This window comes from Chiloscyllium punctatum, chromosome 39, assembly GCF_047496795.1.
Source record: "Chiloscyllium punctatum isolate Juve2018m chromosome 39, sChiPun1.3, whole genome shotgun sequence".
NCBI classification, from domain to species: Eukaryota; Metazoa; Chordata; class Chondrichthyes; order Orectolobiformes; family Hemiscylliidae; genus Chiloscyllium; species Chiloscyllium punctatum.
This window is the reverse complement of record NC_092777.1, coordinates 53,532,218-53,547,481: the sequence shown is the minus strand read 5'-3', so window position 1 is coordinate 53,547,481 and position 15,264 is coordinate 53,532,218. Positions and strand designations below refer to the sequence as shown.

At 39.4% G+C, this 15,264-nt stretch overlaps 1 protein-coding gene across 1 annotated transcript in view; it reads right to left on the bottom strand.

Moving 5' to 3' along the window:
- Positions 1 to 15,264, bottom strand: part of LOC140464058 (dynein axonemal heavy chain 17-like) — a 408,886-nt gene that overhangs the window by 84,084 nt on the left and 309,538 nt on the right. Inside the window, exons 48-51 of the mRNA XM_072558720.1 lie at positions 12,339 to 12,500; positions 6,368 to 6,601; positions 3,267 to 3,431; positions 3,032 to 3,127 (exon numbers count right to left, since the gene is read on the bottom strand). Coding sequence (XP_072414821.1) covers positions 3,032 to 3,127; positions 3,267 to 3,431; positions 6,368 to 6,601; positions 12,339 to 12,500 — 657 coding nt within the window. The remainder of the gene's footprint in view (positions 1 to 3,031; positions 3,128 to 3,266; positions 3,432 to 6,367; positions 6,602 to 12,338; positions 12,501 to 15,264) is intronic.

Sequence of the window (15,264 nt, the reverse complement as noted above, 5' to 3'; positions counted from 1 at the left end):
TGAACTCTTTCAAAACATCACTATTTACTTCCCCAAGTTTCCCAGCTTCCATGTCCTTCTCCACAATAAATGCTGATGCAAAATATGTGTTTAGTATCTCATCCGTCTACTGTGGTTCCACACATAGACAACCACATTGACCTTTGAGAGGCCCTATTCTCTCCCTATTTGCTCTTTTGCCCTTAGTGCACTGATAGAATCCTTAACACTATTTGCCAAAGTTGTCTCATGTCCCCTTTTTGCCCTCCTGATTTCCTTCTTAAGTATACTCCTTCTGCCCTTATACTCCTATAGGGATTCAATCCTAGCTGTCTATACTTGACATATGTTTCCTTTTTCTTGACCAGGGCCTCAATTTCTCTATTAATCCAAGATTCTCTACACCTACCAGCCTTGCCCTTCACACTAATAGAAACATCTTGTTGCTGAATTCTCAATATCACATTTTAAAGGCTTCCCACTTCCTAAATGTTCCTTTACCTACAAATTGCTTCCCTCAATTAACTTTTGAAATTCCTGTCTAATACTGTCAAAGTTGGCCTTATTCTAATTTAGAACTTTAAAACTTTTTTGATCAGTTCTGCCCTTTCCTGTAACAATTTTAAAACTAATATAATTATGATCACTTTCCCCAAAGTACTCGCTGACACCTCAGTCACTTGCCTTGTCTTAATTCCCATCCAAGCCCTTACCACATAAAGAGTCCCAGTCTATATTTGGAAAGTTAAAATCCTCTACCATTATAACTCTATTATTCTGACTACTGGGGGCCCATAATACAATCCCAGCAAGGTGATTATCTCTTTCCTATTTGTCAGTTCCACACATATAACTTCACTGGATGATATCTGTAAGTACAGCTGCAATGATCTCCCCAATCAAAAACGCCATTCACCCTCCACTCTCGTCTCCCTTTCTGTCCTTCCTATAGCATCTATACCGCTGAACATTAAGCTGCCAGTTCTGCCTATCCCTGATCCAAGTTTCTGTAAGAACTGTGATATCGCAGTCCCATATTCCCAATCATGCCATAAGGTCATCTGCGTTTACCTGTCGGGCCTTTTTTCAATGAAATAAATACAGTTTAATTTATCAGTCTTATCTCGCTCTCTGCCAAGCTACTTTCTGTTTTGTCTATTTAACTTGCTTCCATTATTTACTGTACTAGCCTCAGTCTTTTCCACTTTTTCAATATTGCTTTGGTACCCACCCCACTTTACTAGTTTAAAGCCTCCCAAGTAGCACTAGCTAATCTCCCCCCAAAGATATTGGTCCCTTTCTAATTTAGACAGAACCCCTCTCTCTTATACAGGTCATTTCTAATCCTGAAGAGGTCCCAATTGTCCAAAAATGTGAATTATAGCCTTCTGCACCAGCTCCTCAGCTACACATTCATCTTGCTCTATCCTCCTATTGCTAACCTCTCTAGTACGTAGCACCAGGAGTTGTCCAGATATTATTACTACCCTTGAGACCTACTTTTTAACTTCCTGCCAAGGTTCCAACGTTCTTTCTGCAGAACCTCATCCCTTTCCCTACCAAAGTGCACAACAGCCTCTAGCTGGTTATTATCCCCTATCAGAATATTCTGCACTCTTCCCAAGATATCCTCTTGTTCTTGTAAACTCCTCATTGCCTCTATCTACCACACCAACCGATCCATGCAGTCCAGCAGGATTCACAATCCTTATTCCAGTTTCAATGCAATTGAAAACATACTATGATTACATTAAGCCATTTGGAAACTAAGATAAGGAAATAAATGAGAATATTTATTTTTTAAAAGAAGCTTTTCTGCATATATGCCAAACCCACAATCATCCAGAAATGAATTTTAAATTCAATGTCATAGATAGTTAGCGTTAAACCATGTAAACTCCAGAGAAAGATGAAACAAGTAATTCAGAAGCAATCTTACATAACATTTATAAATTCCCTCTTGTATTAGATTAACGATTGAGGGTTAAATTTCATGATCTAGGTAGAAACAAAAGCTATCAGGTGTAAATTTGCAAATTTAAAAACAGTAGTCCACGTGAATCTTCTCTGTAAGAGTACTCAGTGAAACTGGTTTGGGCAGTCTCATGAGAACTTATGACCATTGAAAAAATCTAGTTTTAGCTGCACAAAAGTGAAAATTCCATTCTGAAATAATATCCATTCTGAAATAATATTTCCCAAAGCGCTACATGCAAGAGGAAATAGTCACATTGGTGGTCACTATTTATGCTATGGCTCTTTATTAAATGGTAAAATTGCCATTGTCTTATTAAACCATAGGGCTGCTCTTTCATTAGGGATACTTGACTGGTGGTGGTTTAACCTGAGAACCACCCCACCTCAAGTGACGGGGGGAGGTTCAGAAGGAGAGTCCCTCGTGGTAACCACAGCCTTTACATTTACAGGTCAGGTATGATAGTTATAGACATTGTAAAGATGCCTTTACTTGATCTTAAGCTCAGTTGGCTTGACAGCTGGTTTATGATGCAGAGTGATGCCAACAGTGTGCAAATTGAACCCACAAGTAAAGGCATCTTTACAATGTCTATAACTATTATACCTGACCTGTAAATGTAAAGTCCTGTTACTAGAGGGATATTTCAGACATGAAATGTCACACAACAGGAGGTAAATGATTTATAAGTCATGGGGGCATTTATCTAAATTCTAAATGCATGCATCCTTTGGCCAAATTGCTGTGACAAGAATGCAATTTCATAAAATCACCTTGCTTTCTAATATTTAGGCAGATATAAATTCACTCCATATTTATATGAGTGTGTTGGCTGGGATTCTCTGCTTCAATACATCATGACAAATGCTGATGTAGCTTCGCAATCCAAACATATGAATTTTTCTCACCTCTCAATGTTTTATTCCAAAGAAATGTTGCACGCCCTGCCATGCTGTGTTGTGCTGCCTGTTCTAAGTATGGTCAACATTCCAGTTCAGAATAAAAACCATTCCAAATAAATTACATGCAACCCATGAACAATGCCATTGCACATTGTCCGTTATTTCTTAGTTTTACCTTATTTAATGTATTCAGTGCTTCTTGTGCTGCAATTAAAGCTGGCTCTGCTTTTGCCAAGTCTTCTTCACAAGACTGTTGTTTTTCCCTTACATTCTAAACATAAAACACAAAAACTGAAAACCTCTTTAAATTTGTGCTTTTCTTATACATTCTAAATGTAAAAAGGCTGAAAACCTCCTCATATTTCAAAGATTAATGCAGTAAGTCAATAAATTAATATAAAGTACTTTACCTCATTAATGATTTGTACTTTCTTCTCTTCCTCATCAGCAATTTTTTTATTTTTGGTCACAATTTCTGTTTGCTGTCCAACAACTTTAATTAATTTGTCTGCATCCTCATTCTTCTGTTGTAGCTCCACTTCTTGTATAGCAAGTTTACTTTTTAAATCATCTACCTGTATGTAAAGATATATTCGTAATTGTTAGTTTCACAATTTATTACAGTATTAAAAGAGAATATGTATATGTATAGGTTGGAAATGCTGGAATTGTTCTTCTTGCAGAACAAATGGCTGAGGGACATTAACAGGGTAGATAGAGGACAACTGTTCTAATTGGAAGGATCAAGAACAAGAAAACATCAAATAAAAATGATTGGCAAAAGGAGCAATGGCAACATACAAAAATGTTTTACAGAATGACTAGTTAGGATCTGAATTGCAATGCTTTAGAGTTTGATGCATGTCTTCAGAAAGAGAATTAGACAATTACCTGAAGAGCAAAAATTATGCAGGGCTCTGGGTGGAATTCAGGATTTGGGGAGAGGTGGGACGAAGGTGGAAGGTTCCATTTGGTGAATTGGCTAAAAGCCCTCCTGTGTTGTATGACTATAAGACTGTAAGAAGTCATAGCAGGTGGATCCCGTTTGGCTCCTAGAGCCTGATCTGCCATTTAAAAGGAATGCGTCTGATCTGACATTCCACACATCCACATCACTGTCTTTTTTCCCGTAACACTTGATTCCCCTACTGATAAAGAATCTAAATCAGCTTTAAATATACATGAGGACTCTGTCCCCACAGCTGTCCATGACAAAGAGGTCCAAAGACTCTCAGCCCTCTGAAAAAAGAAATTCCTCCTTATCTCTGTCTTAACTTGGCACTCCTTATTCTGAGATGATACTCTTTGGCCCTACACTCTTCCATGAGGAGAAATATCCTCTCAGCCCATTACAAATCCTATACATTTCAATGAGATCACCTCTTATTCTACCAAATCTCAATGAGCAGAGCCCTAACTTGTTTAATCTTTGCTCCTAAGACAATCTGTTCATAGCAGGGATCAAGCTAGTGAACATTCTCTGAACTGTCTCCACTGAAATAATATCTTTCCTTAAATAAAGCACCAAAACTGCTCACAGTATTTTAGATGTGGTCCAACCACATCATGTACAGTTGTAGCAAGACTCCCTACTCTTATATTCCAACTCTTTGAAATAAGGGCTAACAATCTATTAGCCGTCTTGAGAGCCTTTCCAGAAACATGGACACACATTGAGGATACACCTTTCTCATTCAAGAAATTCTCCTTAATCAATTTTAATAGACCCCAAATCTCATTGTCATAAACCAACACAGATGAGCTAAATCCAGCTGATTAAATTAGAGAATATCTGATAGCAAATAATAAGAAAACTAAAATTTTGTCTGAATCCCATGAGGAGTTGTGACATTGTGCCTTAATCATGATTGTTGAGAATCTGGTAATACATCTAAAAAGCTCCCCAGCTTTGTGAATGTTACACAGTTGGCTTCAATTGTTTTATTCCCAAATTGCTAGAGATTTCTTGGAAACTTTTAGGCATGAAGTCAGAACCCTGATCAGACAGCACCTCAAATAGTTGTACATAATGAATAAAAATCTTAATTAACCTTTCGCCTACTACCCTTGCTGTAGTGGTCCTTAAAAGAACAGCCTCTCGGTTTCAAGTTAGCATGTTCAAAATTGGATATACTGAAGTCCCAATTTTCCTTTTGGTCTTAGTCTTACACAATTCACTACAAATTAAATAAATAGTTTTTGAAAACTTTGAATGGTTTAGGTATGAACAGCACTGGTCTGATTATATGTTTGGTTTTATTATCACCTGACATGTATGGCACTTTACAGAACTACTCTACATCTTTATGAAGTTCCAGTCATATATAATACTTGTTTGTTGACGCTGGTATTTTCCATATTCCTAACAGCCCTGCCATAGGCATTTCATGTGATGCCTGCAACAACTTCTAAGCTATCTGTGCAGTGCCACTGTTTGATGAACAAGCCTCCAGTATTGGTCTGCAGTTATGCAGTTATAGAGTCATACAGCACGGAAACAGACCCTTAAATCTAACCAGTCCATGTGAACATCATCTCAAACTAAACTAGTCCAACCTGCCTGTTCCTGGCCTGTTTCCCTCCAAACCTTTCCTATTCATGTATCTATCCAAAAACGTTGCAATTGTACTCACAACCACCACTTTCTCAAGAAGTTCATTCCACATGCAAATCACTCTCTATGTAAAACAATTGCCTCATGTCTTTTTAAAATCTCTCTCCTCTCACCTTAAAGTGTGACCCCCTAGTCTTGAAATTCCCCCATCCAAGGAAAAAGACAACTACTATTAACTCTATCAATACCTCTCATTATTTTATAAATGTTTATCAGATTGCCTCTCCACCTCCTACGCCCCAGTGAAAAACGTCCCTGCCAATCCAGTCTTCTTGGTAACTCAAACCTTCCATACACAGCAACATCCTGGTAAATCTCTTCTGAACCCTGTCGAACTTGATAATATACTTTTTATCTTTCCACTTCCTTATTAAAACTCTGTTTTTGATATAATAGCACTCTGGAACCACCTCATCCTCAGCTTCAGTATGAGTTATCTTTGTTAATTGACTGAACTCTGGCTTTGCTTTCTGACCCTCATCAATTGTCTTTGTTACTTCCTCAAAAAACACAATCAAGTTTGTGAGACACGACCTCACCCACACAACATCATGCTGCGTATTGTTAATAAGTCCATATTTTCTGAATTTGCGTAAATTCTGTTTTTAAGAATCTTCTCCAACAGTTTCCCTACCACTAATGTTAGGCTCAACAGCCTATAATTTCCTGAATAATCCTTGTTGCCCTTCTAATATGAAGGAAAATATTGGTTATTCTCCAATCCTCTGCGAACTTTCTTGGAGTATAGATTAGTGTTTGTCTCATCACAGAAAACACGCATAGAAATTCATCTAGCTGTAGTATATTAGTTGCAATTCTAATAAAAGTTAGGATTCCGTTCTACTTTTATGTTCAGTAAATACAGTAATAAATATGAAACATTACAGATCTACAAACCTGGCCAGCAGTACTATTAAGTTTAGCCAAACCATTTTCAAGTCTATCCATTTTAGCAATCAACTCTTTCCTTTGCTTTGAGAGCAGGTTTTGATAGAGCTTTATTTGTTCCAGAAATGTTTTGGGAGTGGTGTAGTTGTAGCGCCTTTCAGTTGATAGGTAGATTGAAGACATCTCTTGGACGCTTTTGTGTACAAATGACATGAACAAGCTTATAGAATGCTTTACGTCACTCTGAAAGGTAATTCAGTACACAAAAAAGTATTCAGTGGACTTGTGTTAAATAAAACATGCAATTTAATAGTACAACTGTAATGAAAATGTTTCATATTGAATACTTTATTTGGGGATTAATATTTTGAAAGATTGTGAAAGAATTATTTTATTCCAAATTTTGGACTAGTTTCTTTCAGAGGTCATTGAAAAGTAACTGTAGACTTTGGAACATACTTCTCGCAATGTTTCCTGGAAATCATACAACTTGTAATAAATGCTTCTTTTGGTGGTGACCTCCTCCCATGTCTGTTTTGAAAAGTGTTTGGTTTGAAGTTTGTTCTTGTCTTCTTTTGGAGGAAAAACACTACGAGCAAGGAGGTAGAGACAAAAAAACTACAGATGCTGGAATCCAAAGCAGACAGGCAGGAGGCTGGGAGAACACAGCAAGCCAGGCAGCATCAGGAGGTGGAGAAGTCGATGCTTTGGGTTAAACCCTTCTTCAGGATGGGGTCCCCAGTCCTGCAGAAGAGTCACACCCGAAACGTCGATTTCTCCACCTGCTGATGTTGCCAGGCTTGTTGTGTTCTTCCAGCCTCCTGCCTGTCTACACGCAACGAGGTGACTAACATATTTCAGGTTTTTCCAAAAGAAAAACCCCTATCATTGTGAATTCAGGATGAAATCCATTCCTTTTTCTGGAAGGGTGATTGAAATAATTTCTTAATATTTAATTTATAAGCAGGCTGCATCTGCCAAGACTTTGGAGACAAGTGAAGATATTTAATTTACTAGTACAAGGTCCCTGACCAGAAGACTGTGTAAAGGTTTTGTTTCCTTTTAAAGGACTAAAACCCCATGGGCCAATGCTTTTTTGTCCAGAAAGCCAATCTTTACAGATTTTCCTGGTGTGAGTAAACACGTATGGTTTTTGGGGCTAAGGGAGAGGAATAAACATTTATATTCCCAGATTACAATCCATATGTATTAGTGAGTTTTGCATCTCAATTGAATAAATTTTATTTCTAAACTAAACCAGTAATTTTGTGTTTAATAAGAAATCTGTTTAATAAATTTGATTTAAACTGATTATTTAATTGGCCACCTTAATAACTGGAAAATGTTTTACATTTGATGTTGTGACTGTGGAGTCATGGGACTAGAGCAACGGTGTCATAGCCTTGTTCTAACACCATCTTACGTAAAGATAGATTTTGAAACATATCCATGAATGTAAAGTGAAAGAGATTGTCTAAATCATTATAATTAATTTACTAGTAAGTGGATAGATTATTGCATTTTGAAAATTACACTATGTGTATTCATTTTTTTGACAGAATCCATTTCCTGTGAGATGTACCTGGAGATGCTTCCATAATACCAGTAATGTTTAACTTTGAATCATTTAAATCTTCAAGATGACTTTGTGTGCAAAATGGGAGATAACTTGGAAGATTGCAGGATCTAGATTAAGGCAGCCAACTATCTGTGTGAATAGATGAATTTTTGACGATGAAGCTACTGATGATGCTCATTCAATGGCAAGCTAAGAAGAAATTGTAGAAAATATACATTATACTTTATGGGAGCAAAATACTGCAGATGTTGGAATTTGTACCAAAAGCAAAAATAGCTGGAGATTACAATAAGTCAGGCAGCATCCATGGAGAGCTCCCGGTCCATCTCCCTCCAAACCCTCCCTATTCATATACCCACCTAGATGCCTTTTAAATATTGCAATTGTACTAGCCTCCACCAGTTCCTCTGGTAGACCATTCCACATACGCACCACCCTCTGCGTGACAAATTTGCCTCTTCGGTCTCTTTTATATCTTACCCCTCTCACTCTAAGCCTATTCTCTCTAGTTCTGGACTCCCCCACCCCAGGGAAGAGACTTTGTCTATTTATCCTATCCATGCCCCTCATGAGTTTATACATCTCTATAAGGTCACCCCTCAGCCTCTGACTCCATGGAAAAGAGCCCCAGCTTATTCAACCTCTCCCTATAGCAAAAATCCTCCAATTTTGGCAACATCCTTGTAAATCTTTTCTGAACCCTTTCAAGTTTCACAACTTCCTTCCGATAGGAAGGAGGCCAGAATTGTACACAATATTCCAAAAATGACTCGACCAATGTCCAGTACAGCCGCAACATGACCTCCCAACTCCTGCACTCAATAGTTTGACGAATAAAGGAAAGCATACCAAACGCCTTCTTCACTATCCTATCTACCTGCAACTCTACTTTCAAAGAGCTATGAACCTGCACTCCCAGGTCTCTTGTTCAGAAACACTCCCTATGACCTTACCATTTAGTGCATAAGCCCTGCTCTGATTTGCTTTGTCAAAATACAGCACCTCGCATTTATCTAAATTAAACTCCATCAGCCATTCCTCAATCCATTAGCCCATCTGGTCAAGATCCCATTAAAATTTGAGGTAACCTTCATCACTGCCCCTACACCTCCAATTTTGGTGTCATCTGCAAACTTACTAACTCTACCTCTTATGCTCACATCCAAATCATTTATATAAATGACGAAAGAAAAAGGAACCAACACCGATCCTGGTGGCACTCCACTGGTCACAGGCCTCCAGTCTGAAAAACAACCCTCCACCACCACCCTTTGTCTTCTATCTTTGAGCCAGTTCTGTATCCAGATGGCTAGTTTTCCCTGTATTCAATGAGATCTAACTTTGCTAATCAGTTTCCCATGGGGAACCTTGTCGCACGCCTTACTGAAATTCATATAGATATCATCTACCGCTCTGCCCTCATCAATCCTCTTTGTTACTTCTTCAAAAAACTCAATCAAGTTTGTGAGACATGACGTCCCATGCAAAAAGCCATGTTGACTATTCCTAATCAGTTCTTGCCTTTCCAAATGCATGTACATCCTGTCTCTCAGGACTCCTTCCAACAACTTGCCCACCACCAACATCAGGCTCACTGGTCTATATTTCCCTGACTTGTCTTTACCACCTTTCTTAAACAGTGGCACCACGTTAGCCAACCTCCAGTCTTCTGGCACCTCACCTGTGACTATCAATGATACAAATATCTCAGCAAGAGGCCTAGCAATCACTTCCCTAGTTTCCCACATGGTATACGTGGGGTATACCTGATCAGGTCATGGGGATTTATCCACTTTTATGCATTTCAATACATCCAGCATTTCCTCCTCTGAAATATGGACATTTTTCAAGATGTTGTCATCTATTTCCCTACATTCTATACCTTCCATGTACTTTTCCACAGTAAACACTGTTGAAAAGCATTTGTTTAGTATCTGCCCCATCTCCTGCATTTCCACACAAAGGCGCCGTGCTGATCTTTGAGTAGCCCTATTCTCTCCCTATTACCCTTTTGTCCTTAACGTATTTGTAAAAACATTTGGATTCTCCATAACTCTCTTTGCCAAAACTATCACATGTCCCCTTTTTGCCCTCCTGATTTCCCTATTAAGTACACTCCTACCGCCTTTATATTCTTCTACTCAATGTATCCTGTCTATACCTGACATATGCTTCCTTCTTTTTCTTAACCAAACCCTCAATTTCTTTAGTCATCCAGCATTCTCTATAACTACCAGCCTTTCCTTTCACCATAACAGGAATATACTGTCTCTGCACTCTCGATATCTCATTTCTGAAGGCTTCCCATTTTCCAGCTAATCTTTTACAGTGTGAACATCTGCCCCCAATCAGCTTTGAAAGTTCTTACCTAACACCATCAAAATTGGCCTTTCTCCAATTTAGAACTTTTAGATTTGGTCTGTCCTTTTCCATCATTATTTTAAAACTAAAAGAATTATGGTTGCTGGCACCAAAATACTCCCCCACTGACATGTCAGTCACCTGCCCTGCCTTATTTCCCAAGAGTAGGTCAAACTTTGCACCCTATCTAGTTGGTAAATCCATATACTGAATCAGAAAATTTTCTTGTACATATTTAACAAATTTCTCTCCATCTAAATCCTTAACACAATGGCCATCCCAGTCTATGTTTGGAAAGTTAAAATCCCCTACCATAACCACCCTATTATTCTTACAGATAACTCAAATCTCCTTACAAATTTGTTTCTCAATTTCTCTGACTATTAGGGGTCTATAATACAATCTCAATAAGGTGATCATCCCTTTCTTATTTCTCAGTTCTACCCAAATAACTTTCCTGGATATGTTTCTGGGAATATCCTCCTTCAGTACAGCTGTCATACTATCCCTTATCAAAAACGTCACTCCCCCTCCTGTCTTGCCTCCCTTTCTGTTCTTCCTGTAGCATTTGTATCCTGGAACATTAAGCTGCCATCCTGTCCATCCCTGAGCCACATTTCTGTAATTGCTATGATATCCCAATCCCATATTCCTCACCATGCGCTGAATTCATCTGCCTTCCCAGTTAGGCCTCTTGCATTGAAATAAGTGCAGTTTAATTTATTAGTCCTACCTTGTTCTCTGCTTTGTCCCTGCCTACCCTGACTGTTTGACTTGCTTCTTTTCTTAACTGTACCAGTCTAAGATTGATCTCTTTCCTCATTATCACCCTGGGTCCTTACTAGTTTAAATCCTCCCGAGCAGCTCTAGCAAATCTCCCTGCCAGTATATTAGCCCCCTCCCAGCTCAGGTGCTATCTGTCCTTCTTGTACAGGTCACTTCTACCCCAGAAGAGATTCCAATGATCCAAAAATGTGAATCCTTCTCCCATTCACCAGCTCTCAGCCATGCATTTATCTACTCTATCCTCCTATTCCTACCCTCACTAGCTTGTAGTACCAGGAGTAATCCAGACATTGCTCGTCTTGAGCACCTCATTTTTAAATTCCTGCCTAACTCTCTATATTTTCCCTTCAGAATCCCAACATTTTGTGTTTCCTATGTTGTTGGTTCCAACGTAGACAATGACCTCCAGCTGGGCCCTCTCCCCCTTGAGAACATTCTGCACCCTCTCCTTGATCCTGGCACTGTGGAGGCAACACACCATTTTGATTTTTCACTGCTGGCTACAGAAACGTCTGTCTGTGCCTTGGACTAGAGAGTACCCTAACATAATCGATCTCTTGGAACCCGATGTACCCCTCATTGCATTAGGGCCAGTCTCAAAATATTAGTTTGTTTTCTCTTCATGGATGTTGCCTGACCCTCTGTGATCTCAAACAATTATTGTTTTCAGTAGGTCTCAGATTTCTCAGTTAGTCCCTATGGCATGTAGAAATTCTGTTCTTCTAGGTAGAGTTTCAATTTCTTTAGTATTGCAAACGTTAGGATTGAAATTCAATTGAACAGCAGCAGTATCAACCCTGAGTTCTATGGAAAAAAGATCTGCCAAAATGTATATATTTCTAATCATTCTTTGTACTGCTCCCAGAATCAGTACTTCTCAACTTCTGAAGGGCCCAATAGTTTTGTACCTTCAAGGGTTTACTCTGACAGCTTCTCAATCACTGTTTTTTTTTCTTTCTCCTGATGGAGTTTGACCTCTCAGACTGCTTTTTTTCCCCGAAATCAGCTTCTGTTTCTCTAGCAAACTAGACCACAGATTGATTTTGCACAAGTCTGCTTCTACTCCCAGTTGGAATTACAATTAACAACTTTCTCTCTCAAAAGTCTGCATATTTAGCTTTCTGTTTCAGGTGGTACTGACTCAAAAATTTAGGGTTTGAATCCAAAATCAATGCAGTTAATATCTTACAAATTCCTGTTTTTATTACATTTGCACTAGAATATATACAAATGAAAACAGTAGAATTTTCTTACCTCAATACCCTCAGTTTCCTCAAGGAAACGTTGACTGACAGATACCAAAGCTTCTTCTGGCCACTCATGGAACCAGTCTATAGATGTGCAGTTTACCAATGCAGGAAATTTCCGAGCACGTACTCGTAGAATTGAACCCACAGGTGAAAAACATAAAACAACCTGCAAAATCAAAAAGCATTGACAGTTTTAAAAAGACAAGGCACTACTATATTGTAAATTGTAAAGAAATTATAAATAGTATAATGATTAACTTGCAGATAAAATTTTAGTCTCTTTTGTTGCGTATTTAATTCATGCATTCATAATTTTTAAATTATTATCAATCAAAAACTCTTCTTATAGCTTTATAATAATTTCCATTGAATTAAAGAGGAAGATTTACTCAAGATATGAAAGATGGAGCATGTGTGGAAATAAATAGTCAATCTTGAAAAGTGTTCATATTACAGGGGAGGAGGTGCTGGATGTCTTAAAATGCACAAAGGTGGATAAATCCCTGGGACCCAGTGAAGTATACCCTATAACTCTGTGGGAAACTAAGGAAGAGATTGCGGGGTCCCTTGCTGAGATATTTGTAACATTGATAGCGACAGGTGAGGCACTGGAAGATTGAAGGATGACGAACGTGGTGCCACTATTTTACAGAGGTGGTAAGGAAAAGCCAGGAAACTATAAACTAGTGAGCCTGACATTGGTGGTGGGCAAGTTGTTGGAGGGAACTTTGAGGGACAGGATTTAAATGAATTTGGAAGGCAAGAACTGATCAAGAACAACCAACATGGGTTTTTGCATCTGAAGTTTTGTCTCACGAACTTGATTGAGTTTTTTGAAGGAGTAATAAAGAAGATTGATGAGGGCAGAGTGGTGAATGTGATCTATATGGACTATATCGACAAGACTCTCATGGTTGACTGGTTAGCATGGATAGATTACATGAAATAGAGGCAAAACTAGCTATTTGGATACTGAACTGGCTCAAAGATAGAAGACAAAGGGTGGTGGTGGAAGGTTACTTTCCAGACTGGAGGTCTGTGACCAGTGGTGTGCCACACAGATCGGCACTGGGCCCACTACTTTTCATAAATTATATAAATGATTTGGATGTGAATACAGGAGGTATGCTTAGTAAGTTTGTAGATGACACCAAAATTGGAGGTGTAGTGCATAGTGAAGAAGGTTACCTCAGAGTACAACAGGATCTTGATCAGATGGGCCAATGGGCTGAGGAATGGCAGATGGAGTTTAATTTATATAAATGTGAGGAGTTGCATTTTGGAAAAGTAAATCAGGTCAGGACTTACACACTTAATGGTACCGTCCTGGGGAGCATTGCTGAACAAAGAGACCTTGGAGTGCAGGTTCGTAGTTCCTTGAAGACGACGTTTGGTATACTTGCCTTTATTGGTCAGTGCATTGAGTATACGAGTTGGGAGGTCCTTTTATAGGTGTATAGGACATTTGTTAGGCCACTGTTGAAATATTGTGTGCAATTCTGATCTCTATGCTATTGGACAGATGTTGTGAAACTTGCAAGCGTTCAGAAAAGATTTACAAGGATGTTGCCAGGGTTGGAGGATTTGACCTATAGGGAGAGGCTGAGTAGGATGGGGCTATTTTCCCTGGAGTGTCAGAGGCTGAGGGGTGACCTTATAGAAGTTTATAAAATCATGAATAAGGTCAATAGGCAAGATAATTTCCCCAGGGTGGGGGATCCAAAATTAGGGGCCATAGGTTTAAGGTGAGGGGGAAAGAATTAAAAGGGACCCAAGGGGCAACTTTTTCATGTAGAGGGTGGTGAGTGTATGGAATGAGCTGTCAGAGGAACCGTTCCGCCAACTCCAATTAGATCCCACCACCCAGAACATCTTCCCCTCCCCATCCTTCTCTGCCCTTCATATGGACCATTTCCCTTGTTACTTCTTGGTTCATGCCACACTCCCCATCACCTCCCCCGCCCCCGCTTCTGCTAGCATGCCACCTCCTTCACCTAAATCCAGGGCCCCAAACAGTCCTTCCAGGGGAAACAGAGGTTTACCTATATCTTTTCCAACCGAGTTTACTGCATCTGGTGTTCTTGATATGGTCCTCTCCACATCAGTGAGATCAAAAGAAAACAGTCACTGCCCATTTTAATTCCCTCTCCAACATGCCCATCCTTGGCCTTCTCCATTGCCAGAGTGTATCAGAACACAAACTGGAGGAACAACACTTTATCTTCCACCTGGGCAGACCACAGACCAAAGGACTCAACATTGAGTTCTCCAATTTTAAATAACCTTCCCACCCATCCTCCGACTCCCTTTCTAGCCCAACCTCCTCCCTCCCATTCCACCTATCTAACCCTCCTTCCAGCTACCATGGATTCATTCCTGCCATCAACCAACCAGGACATACCCACCATTTGTGATGATCTATCGTGACTTCACCATTCTGCCCCTCTCCCCACCCAACATCCCCACCACTTTATCTGCAGCTCCCCCTACCCCCACCTCAATTCCTGAAGAAGGGTTATACCCAAAATGTTGACTTCTCTACCTTCACGTGCTGCCTGGCTTGCTGTGTTCTTCCAACCTCTGGCTTGTCTACTTTGGATTCCTACATCTCCGCATTTTTTGTCTCTCTCTGGAGGAAGTGGTGGAGGCTGGTACGATTACAACATTTAAAAGGCATCTGGGTGGCTATATGAATAGGAAGGGTTTGAGAGGGATATGGGCCAAATGCTGGCAAATGGGTCAAGGTTTATTTCAGATATCTGTTTGGCATGGATGAGTTGGTCTGAAGGGTCTGTTTCCATGCTGTATATCTCTGACTCTATGATGTTATCGTCAGAGAAAATAATCCCAGTCTATCAGAAATCAAGTAAAGTCTCTGGAGGTCTGCAGGAGTTATTTATACTTATTGGTGACTTCAAAATTCAATTTAA